Raw genomic sequence first — 17206 nt, 5'->3', positions numbered from 1 at the left:
ACTTATCATTTCTGAGAATGCATTCTGTTACAGCGTGATTACCTGTAAATACCACTTTAATGCAATAAATGCTCAAAATGATGTCTGTCAACCTCAATGCATTTGGCAATACGTGTAACGACATTCCTCTCAACAGCGAGTAGTTCGCCTTCTGTAATGTTCGCACATGCATTGACAATGCACTGACGCGTGTTGTCAGCCGTTGTCAGTGGATCACGATAGCAAATATCCTTCAACTTTTTCCACAGAAAGAAATCCGGGGGCGTCAGATCCGGTGAACGTGTGGGCCATGGTATGGTGCTTCGATGACCAATCCACCTGTCATGAAATATGCTGTTCGACACCGCTTCAACCACACGCGAGCTGTGTGCCGGACATCCATCATGTTGGAAGTACATCGCCATTCTGTCATGCAGTGAAACATCTTGTAGTACCATCGGTACAACATTACGTAGGAAATCAACACACATTGCACCTATTTAGATTGCCATCGATAAAATGGGGGCAATTATCCTTCCTCCCATAATGCTGCAGCATACATTAACCCGCCAAGGACTCTGATGTTCCACTTGTCGCAGCCATTGTGGATTTTCCGTTGCCCAATAGTGCGTATTATGCGATTTACGTTTCCTCTGTTGGTGAATGACGCTTCGTCGCTAAATAGAACGCGTGCAAAAATCTGTCATCATCCTGTAATTTATCTTGTGCCCAGTGGCAGAACTGTACACGACGTTCAAAGTCGTCGTCATGCAATTCCTGGTGCATAGACATATGGTACGGGTGCAATCGATGTTGATGTAGCATTCTCAACACCAACGTTTTTGAGATTCCTGTTTCTCGTGAAATTTGTCTGCTAATGATGATTGAATTAGCTGCGACAGCAGCTAAAACACCTACTTGGGCATCATCATTTGTTGCAGGTCGTGGTTGATGTTTCACATGTGGCTGAACACTTCCTGTTTCCTTAAATAACGTAACTATCCGGCGACCAGTCTGGACACTTGGATGATATCATCGAGGATACTGAGCAGCATACATTGCACACGCCCATTGGGCATTTTGATCACAATAGCCATACATCAACATGATATCGACCTTTTCCGCAATTGGTAAACGGTCCATTTTAACACCAGTAATGTATCACGAAGCAAATACCATCCGCATTGGCGGAATGTTCCGTGATACCATGTACTTATACATTTGTGACTGTTACAGCACCATCTATCACAAAGCGAAAAAAGTGATCCAACTAAAACATTCATATTTCTGTACGTACTACACGAATATGTAAAAAAAAAAAAAAAAAAAGGGGGTTCCTATTTAAAAAAACGCAGTTGATATCCATTTGACCTATGGCAGCGCCATCTAGCTGGCCAACCATAGTGTCATCTGGTTTCCCCCTTCAAGCTAGACGAGTTTCGCTCTTTGTAGTTTTTTTGTTTGATGCTTATTTCGTGAGATATTTGGTCCGGTCACTATCAATGGACCACCCTGAATTTAAGTTTTAACTAGCACAGTTTATCCCGTATAGTCCTAGAGAACTATGTTGTGAGGTAACATAGAGTATTATTCTCAAATTTCGCAACTTTTTCATGAGATATGTTTTTTAAACATAGCAGTTCTTTATTGGTTGGAGCTATTGGTGCTGGTATGAAATTGCCTTTCCTGGCCTATGGCACCGCTTTCTTAGCCTGTAAAGTTTGTTGTGTGTTTGTGTTTGTGTGTGTGTGTGTGTGTGTGTGTGTGTGTGTGTGTGTGTGTGTGTGTTCTTTTTTATGTGTATGTAATACATAGATTTTTGTGTTGCAGAAAATGTTAACATACAGCCCGGCAGACAGGATAACTGCAAAGAAGGCAATTTTGCATCCTTACTTTGATGACCTTGACACAGCAAAGTTACCTACAACAGAATCATAGATCCTTTTGGTTAAGACTGAGCAATTGTTTTTTGAATGATTGTGTTGTTGAGCTGGTTTCTTCAACAACACATAAAGGCTACCAGTGGTACAAAGCTGAAATTTGCTACTTCTGTTCCTGTCTTCTTTTCTTTTCTTCTGTGTGTGTGTGTGTGTGTGTGTGTGTGTGTGTGTGTGTGTGTGTGTGTGTGTGTGTAGCAATATTTAATTTAAAATATTTTGTACTTATATAGACAGTGTAAATACACAATTTATGTGCAGTTGTTGCTAAAAATGAAAATATTTGATATACATTATTAAAACTTGAGAACATTGTTCTAACAATTGAATAAAAATTGATTTGTGTTGATGTCAATTCAATTCAGTGTGTATTCTTCATGGAAATCTAATTACTACCTCTAATAGGTGTTCCTCTTTGAGTCACTTAAGTGCTTTGCTTTATTACAGTACGAGGGCTATCCACAAAGTACATTACGTTTTGGAGTAATTTTTTTTATTATATACAGATGAAAGCCGCACTTAAATACTACTTTTCTACATAGTTGCCATTTAAATTAAGGCACTTATCGTAGCGATGGACGAGCTTGGAAATTCCTTCGTCGTAAAATTCTGCCGCCTGCGCCTTCAACCACGTGGTTACCTCTTCTTGAAGCTGTGTGTCGTCATCAAAACGCTGCATAGCCAACCACTTCTTCATTGCTGGGAATAAGTGGAAGTCGCTCGGTGCCAGGTCGGGACTGTACGGCGGCTGAAGAAACAACTCCCACTTAAAAGATTCGAGAACTTCATGAGTGGCATTTGCCGTGTGGGCCCGGGCGTTGTCGTGAATCAGCAAGATCTTTGAGCCCAACTTTCCCCTGTTTTGTATTGCTCTTCTGAGGTTGTGCAGAGTTTGGCAATACCTTTGAGAGTTTATTGTAGTGCCTCTTTCCAGGAAATCCACAAAAAATCACACCTTTTCTGTCAGAAAAGACAGTCGCCATCACTTTCCTTGCCGAAATTGTCTGCATGCATTTCTTGGGTTTTTGGGGGGGAATTTGTGTGCCCCCACTGCATTGACTGCAATTTTGTCTCGTAGTTCACATGCTTAACCCATGTTTCGTCACCAGTAACGATGCGATCGAGTAATGAGTCGCCATCTTTCTCGTAAGCGTCCAAAAACGTTAACGCTGCAGCCATTTGCTGATTTTTTGTGAATCTCTGTCAAGATTTAGGTATCCATCTTGCACAAAACTTGTGGTAACCAAGCTATTCGGTAATGATTTCATGCAACAAACTTCGTGAAATTTGTGGGAAACTCATAGAGAGTTCCGTTATTGTGAAATTACGGTTTTCACGGACCGTGGCATCGACTTTTTCGACAAGTTCAGCAGTCACTATGCTGGGGCTTCCACTTTGCTCTTCGTCGTGAACGTTAGTTCGGCCATTTTTAAATTTTATGACCCATTGACGCACTCCACTCTCAGTGATTATGTTGTCCCCATACACTTCACAAAGCTTTTTTGCAGTCAGAAACCTTATTACGGGACACACTGCACACTTCGCGGCATTTTCAATTAACGCTGACATTTCAAACTGTCACAGTAACTCAACGGAGTACAGCACAAACCTCTCACTAGCACGGCAGGATGCCGACTGAGCGGTGGAATGCCATGACACCAAGATGGCCGCGCTAGCCCCGCCCCTAACAGACACAAACGAAAACGTAATGTATTTTGTGGATAGCCCTCATACCATTGTAAAAAAAATACCTTGCTCAACCTTACAGTCACACCTCTTCAGTAATTTCGGGGGAATAATAATTATTTGTTGTAAGTCATACGGAATTAACAGTGAGAATTCATGATATCTGTTGAAATATTCAGAGCAGAACTAGGTCAGCAAGGGCCAATAAGACTTTTACAGATTGTACCACAACTTGTGGTAAAGTCGTATGTTGGACTTTCCATATCACATGAATTTCATTTTAAGTACTTTTTTCTTTTCAATGTAATGCAGTGTTTTCATCGAAAAAGTTGCATTTTTAGTTGACAGAGTATCACACTTGATGTAAAGGATATAAATTTGGTGAAGAGTGAACTACGTATTCAAATCTCTGATTTGTGTCATCTCTGGTAGGGTATAGACTGGGTGCCTTATTATATTAAGTTTTAAAAATATAATTTGTCTAGACAGAACTATTTTCAGCACAAGTGTTGTACAAAGTGCAAACTAGAAGTAAAAATGTGACCACTGCAGAAAATCTTTCTCCTGCAATATCTCCGTCAGTCAGTGTTGTTAGACAAATTAGGGCATGTTCGCCTGGAATACAGGTGGCTGTTATTAGGATCTGCATGCAGGTGGGCTGTGGGCGGTGACATCACAGGTGAGTCTCACTGCAGAGAATCAACTAATAATGTGGCAAACAAGAATACAAATTTACAACATGTAATAGAACGAAAGGTTTAAATAACTGTCAAATAAACATTTGCATAAGAAACACACACCATATCTTTCTCAGTTGTAGTAGCATAGGTTCATCAACTGGCCAGATACAGCACGTATCTACAAAGAAAATTAACTTACAAATGAAAAGTGAAGGTGAAAAACGGAAATTTTATTGAACTATCATAAACATACATACTGTTTCTAATCATTAGTCAGATAACTGATGATTAATTCCCAGTCACTCCTTTCCTTGTTGAGATCATCATCCTCTGTGCCATCAAGAAAAACAGCTTCTTTTTAAAATGCATGACAGTTTTATTCAGGGTACATTTCCAAGATTGGTCAGTCCACTCACATACTTGAGACAAGCTTGCATGCTTAAAATATTCTGTTGGCGTTAATTGCTTATCTTCTTTCATAGCCACTGTATGTACACAGTTTTATGTTTGTCCTTAAATGGCTGTAAAATTGATGTCAACCCTCCTGAAATTACAGCAAAGTCTTTCCTACTCTTAAAGAATTTTCTCTTTACAGCCAGAGTAGTGTGACCTGGCTACAAATGTAGTACAAGCATGTCTGGCAAACCTTGCAAAGTACCAGGATGATGATTGCATGCAAGTTGCTGTGTTCCCATTGAATCACCCACTTTCATTAGCATTTACAATAATGCTAGAATGAAGTTTCAGTTACAATAATGCTGTTTGAAAGTACGTTGGACGTAGCTGACGTCTTGCATTTAAAAGCAATAAATGATAGCAGTTTATGGCCATCAGCTGTACAAGCAGGCACGCGAGATATGAACTGGTTTTCATTGGACATTATATATCTTGACATCTTTATTCCCCTTTGCTTCTGCCGTGTAATTTGTTAGCGTATCAAAATGCACTGGAGTTTGATCAATGTTTTCTGTCTCACCAAGAACATGATTATTTTCAGTGTGCCATCTGATTATGAAACTCGGAAATTCCATGAGGTTTTTCCTCGTAGTTTTCTGACAGCTCATGTGTGATTGAAGTGCACCTAGCAAGACAAAATCTCCAATGTTTCGTGAAATAGGCAACCCAGTTGCAGCTCCCTTTAAAATTTCTGATTTTCTGCTGTCTAGCAACTTCATGTGCTTTAACTTTGGTAATGTCTGCACTCACCTGGTAAGCACTTCTGTCACTGCTCCCTGACAAAATCATTCAGCACATCTTCTAACATGTAATAGTGGCCACTTTTGGCCCAGAATAAGTTTTTCTATTGCTGGAACAAGCTAAAAGTTGTTCCTTTTGCTGCCTCCACCATTTGAAGTTATTCAAATTGACACAGTATTGCTGACCTGCAGCACAATTTGATGTTTTCTTGGTGAGAGAAAGCAGTTTTCAGCTTGGCAGTGTGCTGAACATGCTTCATTGTGGTGGACTTAAAACCTGGCACTTTACAAGTGTACTAAAGTAGACTGAAATGAAACTTGAAATCCAAATGTAGCGTTTAGAAAAATTGTACCGAGTGCTGCTCTCGAAGACTGTGGGGTCAGTGGAAGAAACACAAATGATGCTAGAGGAAGGGGGTTTGGTGCACTGGGAAAGTTTCATCCATTACTTGCAGTGAGGATAACATAAGATTTGTGTAGACCAACTGCTATGGTAGAAATCTCTCATGGAAGGAACAAGGTTTTGTAAAAGCTCATTTATAAGGGTGCTCATGGTCAAATGTGGAACTTATTCACACTCATTAATATGAATTGAATTAAATTAAATTTGAAGACGAGCAGTATTAAATTTGAATTTCTAATGTGATAAAAAAATTAACATTCAATACTTGAAACACTAACACAACAGCTTCTGTGGCAAAATAACTACATACAGTGACTTCTAGCGGCATTTTTCGGAACATCCTTAGTCTTTTCCCTTGAATCTAAGATGTAGGTGCATTTTTGGACCACAAAAATCAGAAAAAAGTTCAGCTTACATTTGAGTAAATATGCGTGCGTGCCAACCAAACGTGTAAGATATTCAGCTTTAGTGTAGCATAATTCCTGTGTTTTATAATGACGAACAAGTTGAGATCACTATGTAAATTACAAATTGTGGAAGCTTTCATTTAAATAATACACATTCCATGACAAGAAACACGCTTACCATTTTAGCTGTATCATATTATTGAATCACCTTGTGTTCCAAAGATAACATGAGTTGTAGACGGGCTTGTAGAACTAATTCCAGCTCCATATCTAAGCCTTGATCTGTCACAAGTACTATATTTCTTAAGTTACTTCTGCCATTGAATGATTGATTACCCGAATCATTACAAAGGTCACAGCTATGATGTTACAAAAAAGTGCTGAATCGGACAAAAGCTTTGCTAAAGTTAAACATGAAAGCACAGTTCAATATAAAGTAGTTATCTAAAAACTAGGAAAATGTTTTACAACTACAAATTAGTTTATTATATGGGTCTACTGCAAGTAGTGTCAGTATGTACTCTAGCTCCAACTGCTAATAAAATGTGAATGAGTGTAGCTGTTAATATCACCAAGCAATACACCTGAGGTATAGGTCTTGGGATAAGAAACGGAAGCAGAAAATAGTCTCCAGAGAGTATTCTGAACGTGCTCACTTCGATTAATGTTGCTGGAACGTGCTGAAGATTCCATGTGCCGGTTTGTTTGCTGCTGTGGTTGAGCAGTCATATTTTAGGATGAAATCATCACCCATTGCTCAGACATAAGGATGTAGATTCACAGGTTCATCCAAACCCAACCCTTCCACTAGTTAAGAGACTGACTGCCACGAGGCTGCAGCCAGCCACAGCAGGACCTGACGCTGTGTGCCTGGCCTGGTGAAGAAACATGCATCACTGTATGCTGCAGTCAGTGTGTTAATTATATTCGTGGGTAAAGTGGATTTTGGTTTCTGGCCAAGTAAAAATAAGTCACTCTGTGAGCTAATTCAAGATTTGTCCTTGAATGAAATGGTCTTCCACTGATCTCCAGGCCACCATACATGCGGGTATGCTGATCGTGAATGCTTCCTCCTCTGATGGCTGATTCATGGGTATGCATAACCAAATTCAATGTGTCTTCAACATGCAATACTTGTGCCTAGACACTTTGATCAGAAAAACTTTGCATGTCTGCAACAACTTTGATCCCATGTCCATTGTCTGCAGTGTTTTTATTTTTAGGCATTCCATTCATACATTGATCTCATCACCTTCATTTTCCATAGCAGTAGTACCTTCCCCCTCTGAAACCCACGCGTATCACTACCAGAAATGCCTCGTACACAATGACAACCTGACCCCAGATTGCAAAAACTAACCTACCTGCTTATCACCTCAATGTTTCAGCATACAATCTTCACCCAAATGAACAGTTCCATCCAACCAAAATTTAATATCCCTGCCCAACAACCTTGCAATATCCCTATTGATAGTTATCAAACAATGGAAAATCCCGGATGGAATGTAAGAATATTATGAGAAGGAAAGTTGATACTCACTGTATAGCAGAGATTCTGATTGCAGATAGGCACAACAAAAGACTGTCACAATTAAAGCTTTCGGCCATTGGCCTTTGTCAGCAATACTCTCTCTCTCTCTCTCTCTCTCTCTCTCTCTCTCTCTCACGCAAAAGCAACTCTCTTACACGACTGCAGTCTCAGGCAACTTTCCTATTAATAGAAAGTGTTGCCTTTTTGCAGACCATGATTGTGTAACTAAAGGATTTTAAGCAGTCAGGGTTATTGGTGTCATCTCCAAAAAACATTATTTTATAAGGGGAATATAGATTAAAAATCAGTCTTTGAACATGGCTTCATTTAGGAGTTGCAATTATTTGTAGTCAAGTAAAAATACAGTCATCAGTCCAAATTGGACACATAATTTTGAAATACACTCTAATAATTTATATACAGTACATTAGATAAAATTTAACATTCTAGTGTTTGTCTCAGGTGAGGACAAGTTGCCAAAACAATCACTAACAAGTTTCATATAGTTAACTATGATGAGGTATTAAGACTAGGAAACTTCTCGTTTACAGTGTTGGCTAATGGAACTGTTTAAATTTGTAAGAAGATCTTTTATGATGTGCATTCAAGCAATGAGAAAATCTACTGAGAGAATGCACTTTGAGAGTTTATTCTCATTTTCAAGTGCATTTGTGCATATGACTATGTTTGATATTAGCATGTGTGATTTTCTTCCCCCCTTGCCTCTTTTTGAAGTTATGCCACCTTCATTACACAGAATATCACATGCAAATCATCACTTACACTGTTTGTAAACAAATGCACGTGAAAATGAGAAATTTTCGAAACACACTGCACTAAGCATAAAAAAAGTGAATGACTGGTGCACTTTTCAATATTTAAATCATGGATGACACAGTTGCAGGCTTTCCTGAAACATCTAATATGATGAACAGAATTAAGTTACTTTGAGATATGCAATAACAGATGGAAACACTTATTTTATACTCTTAAAACAGAAACATTACACAAATTTCAGTCTTTGTATTGACTGTTTATAAGAAAGTCTTCAAAATAAGATGAAATAGTACACAAACCACTTTCTTTAACAAGAAATTTTCAGCTCACTTAAGAAATACGGTCTTCAATGTGACTAGTGATTTAACCGATATTGTAAGCACTTGAGGGTGATTATGTCAGCCATCAGAAATAGAAACTGGTATTATTGTTTAACTAAATTCTAGAGAAAATTAAATGGATCTGGAATTTGGAGCTAAAGAATCACGAAATTGAACCAATAATTTTAGGATGGAAAATAGAGGAGATTAAGGTAAACTGCCTGGCTTTAGTTAACGATTTTGCAATACTTTCAGAAAATCTGACATGCAGTTATTCAGATAATTCTTTTGGAAGAAACAGCAAATAGAACTGGCCTCAAAATGTCAGCTTAAAAAATAAAATTCATAAAAATTGTACCAAAATTCACAGAAACACCAGTAGGTAAAAACTGAGTGAGTAAGTAAATTCAAATGCCTTGGAGAAACAACAGAATGGACTAGAGGAAAAAAAACCAACTATACCACAGTGGTCAACCAGGATCTCAATGCCTAACTATGAACTAGAAGCTGGACAGAATAGAGATACCTGGAAGATGGATAGTTAGAAAAATTGTGGGTGTAATGCAAATGAGCAAATGACAGAATGCTGGGAATTAGTAATGAGATGTACAAAAATGTAGAGAAAATATCAGAAGAAATAGCTAAAAGAAGATAATCTTTTTTAGATGAACGAGAACAGGCCCACGAAACAAATTTTCCTGAATTTCTGGAAGAAGATGGCAACAATAGCATGGATTACAGGAATAAGTAAAGATTTAGAAAGGAAAAAAAATTACAGAATCTAAAATAAGACAAATCTTTTTAAGAATAAAATATTAAGTTTATAAGGCTTTCAATGCTGAAGGAATAAGAAACCGGGAACAACACAGACAAGAAAGGAAACGAGAATGTGTAGAGTAGATGAAGTACTGGAAATATAAAAAAAAAACAAGGAAAGAAGAGGAACTGGAGTTGTTACATGATCCTAGATGGTCACTACAACAAAAATAATAATACACTGACAGGAAAAATGTCACAACACCAAGGAGGAGTTGTTCAATGTAAATGAAATTTGGAAGGTGCGTTTCAGACTCTGAAAGATAGTGCCTATTAAAATTTCTTGAGTCGCATGGGGGGTGCCAGCTGGGCTGCTATAATGATGCAAATCAGGTTTGCTTTAACTACGCGAACTGGAGGTGGGGAGCTGATGTGAGTCAAGAATGCCTTTAAGGTGACAAAGACGCCATTATCAACACTTCACTGAATTAGGGCTACTAGAAGCAGGATGTTCTTTCTGCGATATTGCAGGAAAACTTGGCAGGAATGGAGCCACTGTACATGATTGCTGGCAGTGGTGGTTATAAGAATGTACGGACGCCAGAAGACTGGGCTCTGGACAGCCATGTGCACTACTAAGAGGGGAGACCACGATGTTCTGTGTGTGACTTACAAGTCGTACTGTATTCGCAGCAGCAGTTGGCACCGCAGTGACACAACGAACTGTTAAAAATCGGTTACTTCATAGACAGCTCTGATCCAGATTCCCTGTAGTGTGCATGCCACTGACCTCAAACTGCCGCTGTTTGCAGCTTTAGTTGGAACTTCAGTTAGAAGGAAGACAGCTGAGGGTCTGCACCAACCTGTCTGTATATTGGACACACTTGACCTACATATGGAGTTATGGTCTGGAGTGTGATTTCGTATGACATCAGGAGCACTCTCATGGTTATCCCATGCACCCTGACTACAAATTCGTACGTCAGTATGGTGATTCGACCTGTTGTGCTGCTAGTGAAAAATATATCCATTTATGAACAGACAATAATAATACAGAAATAACTACATTAACTTGTCGACTGCCATGTGGCCGCAGCAGAGCCTCAAGCCTAGTGCTGTGTGTTGGCCTGGCCTCATCCATCATTAAGGGTATAGTGGTCAATATGTTAACTGCACAAGATGTTGGTGTTTAAGTCTACATGCCATTCTGCCATGCAACTCCCCATATCACTTGATCACTGCTGAAAATGTCATCCAGTTTGGCACCTTTGAATGTTGCTACATACTCAGTGCCACCATTACGTTCCCACAAAAGCTTTCCCAATATTTTTGCCAAGCCTTAGAGAATAGATCCCCCACTTAACCCTGCACCCTATCCTACTGCAGGTTACCTCCTCCGAACCAAATCCTTGCATCTCTAACTACACTCCTGGAAATTGAAATAAGAACACCGTGAATTCATTGTCCCAGGAAGGGGAAACTTTATTGACACATTCCTGGGGTCAGATACGTCACATGATCACACTGACAGAACCACAGGCACATAGACACAGGCAACAGAGCATGCACAATGTCGGCACTAGTACAGTGTATATCCACCTTTCGCAGCAATGCAGGCTGCTATTCTCCCATGGAGACGATCGTAGAGATGCTGGATGTAGTCCTGTGGAACGGCTTGCCATGCCATTTCCACCTGGCGCCTCAGTTGGACCAGCGTTCGTGCTGGACGTGCAGACCGCGTGAGACGACACTTCATCCAGTCCCAAACATGCTCAATGGGGGACAGATCCGGAGATCTTGCTGGCCAGGGTAGTTGACTTACACCTTCTAGAGCACGTTGGGTGGCACGGGATACATGCGGACGTGCATTGTCCTGTTGGAACAGCAAGTTCCCTTGCCGGTCTAGGAATGGTAGAACGATGGGTTCGATGACGGTTTGGATGTACCGTGCACTATTCAGTGTCCCCTCGACGATCACCAGTGGTGTACGGCCAGTGTAGGAGATCGCTCCCCACACCATGATGCCGGGTGTTGGCCCTGTGTGCCTCGGTCGTATGCAGTCCTGATTGTTGCACTCACCTGCACGGCGCCAAACACGCATACGACCATCATTGGCACCAAGGCAGAAGCGACTCTCATCGCTGAAGACGACACGTCTCCATTCGTCCCTCCATTCACACCTGTCGCGACACCACTGGAGGCGGGCTGCACGATGTTGGGGCGTGAGCGGAAGACGGCCTAACGGTGTGCGGGACCGTAGCCCAGCTTCATGGAGACGGTTGCGAATGGTCCTCGCCGATACCCCAGGAGCAACAGAGTCCCTAATTTGCTGGGAAGTGGCGGTGCGGTCCCCTACGGCACTGCGTAGGATCCTACGGTCTTGGCATGCATCCGTGCGTCGCTGCGGTCCGGTCCCAGGTCGACGGGCACGTGCACCTTCTGCCGACCACTGGCGACAACATCGATGTACTGTGGAGACCTCACGCCCCACGTGTTGAGCAATTCGGCGGTACGTCCACCCGGCCTCCCGCATGCCCACTATACGCCCTCGCTCAAAGTCCGTCAACTGCACATACGGTTCACGTCCACGCTGTCGCGGCATGCTACCAGTGTTAAAGACTGCGATGGAGCTCCGTATGCCACGGCAAACTGGCTGACACTGACGGCGGCGGTGCACAAATGCTGCGCAGTTAGCGCCATTCGACGGCCAACACCGCGGTTCCTGGTGTGTCCGCTGTGCCGTGCGTGTGATCATTGCTTGTACAGCCCTCTCGCAGTGTCCGGAGCAAGTATGGTGGGTCTGACACACCGGTGTCAATGTGTTCTTTTTTCCATTTCCAGGAGTGTGTAAATGCTTCCTTCCCCAACCAATACCACTAAATCCATTTCCTTGGCAAACTCATTCCACTTTCCTTCTCACAATCCCTTTCCATACTCCAATTTTATGCAGGTCTGTTCAGCAAGCCTCTGAAGATCATCCAGGGACAACTTAACAGCTCCATACAGTGCCTGACAAAGAGAGAGAGAGAGAGAGAGAGAGAGAGAGAGAGAGAGAGAGAGAGAGAGAGAGGGTTGGGGGGGGGGGGGAGGGAGGGAGGAGGCACTTGGAGAGGAGTAAACGAAATGAAACTTAACAAGTTTCGAGGGTATGTGATGTTATATCAGTGAGTGCAAAATCAGGTAAAATTTACAAAGAAAGTAGTAGTACAAGTCCATTTATCAGTATGTCATTGCAACCCGTCTGGCCTGGATGTATGCACTGACTCGTTTGGGAAAGGTAACATAAACCTGTTATACTATCTCTTGAGGAAAGCTGGCTCACTAATGTTGTAACTGGCACTGGGATGAACTTGATGCTCAAGCTGGTTCCACACATTCTATCTGGGCAGATCTGTGGACTGTGCTGGCAGCTGGAGTAACCTAGTTAATAGACACGTGCCATGTGAAGATGAGAACTGACCTGCTGTCTCTCACACGAGAGGTAACACATGAGGATGAAGAATGTCCATGATGTGCCATCAGTTCCTTCAGTCACTACTATCCATGTCTTGAGGTCATACCCAGTCTCTCTGTGTCCCGTGACTGCAAGAATCATGCCATTGTTCTTTTCTAAAACATTGAAAGAATGAAAACTCTCTCCAGGTCGCCACCATACGCACTGATGATGGGCATTTGGAGTTTGGCAGAACCGTGCCATTTGTGTGCCCTCATGCTCCCCCGACACACCACCAGTCCAAATGCAGCCGTTTGTGTTGTGGTGTTAGTCTCCAACAAATGATCCATTATGACACAGAATGTCGCAGGGATTCCGTTATTTGTTCTTGGTTGGCAAGTGCAAATGTCAAGGGGCTCCAATGTGCTTGATGTGCGAGTACAATACAGCAGTCCTCTCTTGTGATGGTAAGAACCTAATAATGAATATGCCTTTCCTCACTGTCTCATGCAGTCCAACATTGGGTCACTGTCAGATCCTAATGCCCCAAAAATTTAGATACTACACAATTTTACAGATGAACCATACTTTCCAAACATTCTCCCAATAAACTGAAGCTTACCATCTGCCTTCTGTACTACAACCCTTACATGCTCATTCCATTTCATATTGCTTTGCAACCTTATGCCTAGATATTTAATCGACTTCACTGTCAAGCAGAACACTACTAATGCTGTACTTGAACATTATGGGTTTGTTTTCCCTACTCATCTGCAGTAACTTTCATTTTTCTACTTTCATCACACCAACTATAAATTTTGTCTAAGTTACCTTGTAGCCCACAGTCACTCAGCAACAACACCTCCCCACACACCACAGCATCACCAGCAAACAGTTGCAGACTGCTGCTTATCCTGTCTGCCAGATCATTGATGTATTTAAGAAAATAGCAGCAGTCCTGTCACTGCCTGAGACACTCCTGACGCTACTCTTATCTCTGATGAGCACTACAACGTCACATCAGTCACCATTGAAATAGCCATCACCACATCAGAATCATTTACTTTCACCACATTTTTCACTGTGTTTAATCTCCATTGCAAATTTTAAATCTGTATGGCAAAAAAGCAGTTATGTAGCCAGTCCGGCTGCCTCCATCTGGGGAATGGAAAAACAATAAATAAAGAATTGTTCCAAGCTCAATAAACGCTTTTGTGTATTATTTTGTACGACATTGTCCTTCAATTCCTCCACCCTGATCTCTTTTCTCTGATCCTGGTTACATTCTTGTGACTGCATTGTACGATCTTTTTTGGAGACTCAAAAAATCTCCTCTTATAAATCAACATAAATTAAGCACATAACAGTTTTGTGAAACTCAGGTCTGCCTGCTAATCCGTGAGACTTAGAAGGTATGTAGAAGACAACAGCGCTCAGGTTGATTTTGTGCTTTTTATTTCCGGAAGGTATTTGATACAGTTGTGCACTGTTGCGTAGTGAACGAAATATGAGCTTACAGAATTTTGGACTGGCATTGTGATTGAACACAAGCCTAGACTGGGAGAGGATGGAGACGGTAATCGGTCGTGTCTTTTCAATGGAACTGTCCTAGTATCTATTACTAATCGACCAACTAATTGTCCTAGTCAGTGCAAATGTTTTGGGGTTGTAAATTTTTCGATAAGTCCGCATCTGATATGGCGCAAATTTCACCAAAAGGCTATTTTAACAAGGAATACAATACACTAGGCTCTCGCTAATCCTGATTAACGAAGTGTCAGATTATTGAGACTATCTGAAATTTAAACACATAGGGCGTATAGGAACATGCTGACTGCCGCGGACAAAACCGTCGGCACACGGACCGCCCATTCAAGAGTTGTGTGTGCCTAGTTTCTGACGTCACGGTGTGAAATAGCACGTTGGGAGTCTTTCCGAACGTGCAGAGCAATTTCAAGCATGTCAGATATTCTGAACGTGCGTTTGAATGTGGACAAATGAGATGGAAGAACGCCATCTATGTCACATGCACGCCATCTGTGGGCCCTGCGCGCAATCTCTTCGGTACAGAGGTGCCATATTGTTATTCAGGTGAAGGCCATGTATGTATGCCGTTTCTGAGCACCAGAGGATCTCTCGAAAACCAGCCATTGATTGTGTGATTCGTTGTAATAAAATGACAGGAAATGTCATATTCGTAGTTGTTTTAATGAAGGCTCTTGGCACAACATAGAGAGAAACCACTTTGTGACACATTTCGGGAAACTTTGACTTTAATTGTAGAAATTATATTTTGCATCACTCTGTCACACGCAGGAACACGTCGCTCATGGAAACTGCAAAATATCGCTTCCCTCTCGTTTGTTTTATTGAACTAGTCAATCGAAGGAGAAGTGAGCTCACCTCTGGAGATTACGGAGATGCAGTCAATACCGGTGATTTAATCTGACGTGAGTCTAGAAGCAGTTTCTCTGTGACTAAACCCAAGAAACTGTCAATGTAAGACATAATCTGTTATGGTGCGAAACTGTGGTGTCACCGCCAGACACCACACTTGCTAGGTGGTAGCTTTAAATCGGCCGCGGTCCATTAGTACATGTCGGACCCGCGTGTCGCCACTGTCAGGGATCGCAGACCGAGTGCCACCACAAGGCAGGTCTCGAGATACGGACTAGCACTCGCCACAGTTGCACGGACGACTTTGCTAGCGACTACATGGACGAAGCATTGCTCATTAGCCGAGCAGATAGTTAGAATAGCCTTCAGCTAAGTCAATGGCTACGACCTAGCAAGGCGCCATTAGTAACATTCCATGTATCTATGGAGTCTCACTTATATCGTCAATAGTGATGTACCAAGGATGGATTAAAGTTAAGTATTCCAGAAGCTACGTACTTTTCTTTATAGCATTCATTACGTATCCTGTTACAGACCTATCTCTTGCCTGCGTGAACTAAACGCATGCCTTTCGGCTACTTCCGTGGCGTGGCTGTCTTGCTACGCCACAACAGTTGGCGACGAGTCAAAAAAAAAGGGTCTTGTTCTTTCTAATTGCTTACATTTACTTGTGTCATGGCTTCACTGGATGTACTGCCCGAATTTTATCGCTTGCAGAATCAGCAGACGCAGGCATTCTTGGATGCCCTTGGACAGCTCGTCCAGGGTCAACGTGCACTGCAAAATGATGCGGCCGCCGCCGCTTCATCGCTACCGCAGCCACAACATGCAGTTGCACCCCCATTTGTCCCTATGAACCAGCTACGGAAACATGGACGGAGTGGTCACGCCAGTTTGGATTTCATCTCGCTGCCTACAGAATTCAAGGTAACGAGCGGCAGCCTCATTTATTGACGTGTGTAGGGGTGCAAACGTACCGTGTGATAGTGAAATTATTTCCCCGACGCGACGTAGCAACTCTGTCCTACGACGAAATTTTGTCGGCATTGGACGCCTATTTCAAAGAAACAGTCAATGTCGTTGCAAAAAGGTGTACGTTGTTTCGTACAAAACGTACGGCCGGTCAGACTAATAGGGAGTGGGTTGCAACATTGCAAGGCCTTACTCGGGATTGTGCTTTTGAGTGTGAATGTGGACTCCCTTATTCTGATACTATGGTACGTGATGCAATAGCACAGAACGTTTCTGATGTTCGCATACGGGAACAGATTTTGAAACTCGTCAATCCCTCCCTTCAACAAGTGATAGACATATTGGATAGACAAGACACGCTTGACTTTGCTCAGGAATCATTTGCAACTTCGCCAGCCGTGTGTAGCATTAACCGGCCTGCTGGGCGCGCTATACGGACCGGTAAACTGCCCTCGCACACGTCCGCGCAGCTGCCGCCACGCTCTAAACCAGGTGTGCCGCGCCAGCATACAAATGCAGTGAAATCATGCCCGTGGTGTGCTACTAGACATTCGCGTGAAAATTGCCCGTCACACCAAGCTATTTGCTTTTTCTGTAATAAGGAAGGACATGTTCAAAATGTTTGCCAGAAAAAGCTCAGATCAGACAATCAAACCATTCCAGGCCCTTTGCTTCGCGCCGGAATCGAACCAAGAATACTCAGGCTCGTGAACCTTCGCCCATGGACATTTA

General features: G+C 42.1%; 1 protein-coding gene across 1 annotated transcript in view; it reads left to right on the top strand.

Annotated features, from left to right (window-relative positions):
• Positions 1–2264, top strand: part of LOC124551414 (cyclin-dependent kinase 1-like) — a 46270-nt gene extending 44006 nt beyond the window's left edge. Inside the window, exon 7 of the mRNA XM_047126439.1 lies at positions 1810–2264. Coding sequence (XP_046982395.1) covers positions 1810–1917 — 108 coding nt within the window. The 3' untranslated portion in view covers positions 1918–2264. The remainder of the gene's footprint in view (positions 1–1809) is intronic.
• Positions 2265–17206: the final 14942 nt, after the last annotated feature.

This window comes from Schistocerca americana, chromosome 1 (assembly GCF_021461395.2).
Source record: "Schistocerca americana isolate TAMUIC-IGC-003095 chromosome 1, iqSchAmer2.1, whole genome shotgun sequence".
Classification (NCBI taxonomy): domain Eukaryota; kingdom Metazoa; phylum Arthropoda; class Insecta; order Orthoptera; family Acrididae; genus Schistocerca; species Schistocerca americana.
The sequence above is the reverse complement of the archived record's forward strand: the minus strand, read 5'-3'. Positions and strand labels throughout refer to the sequence as shown.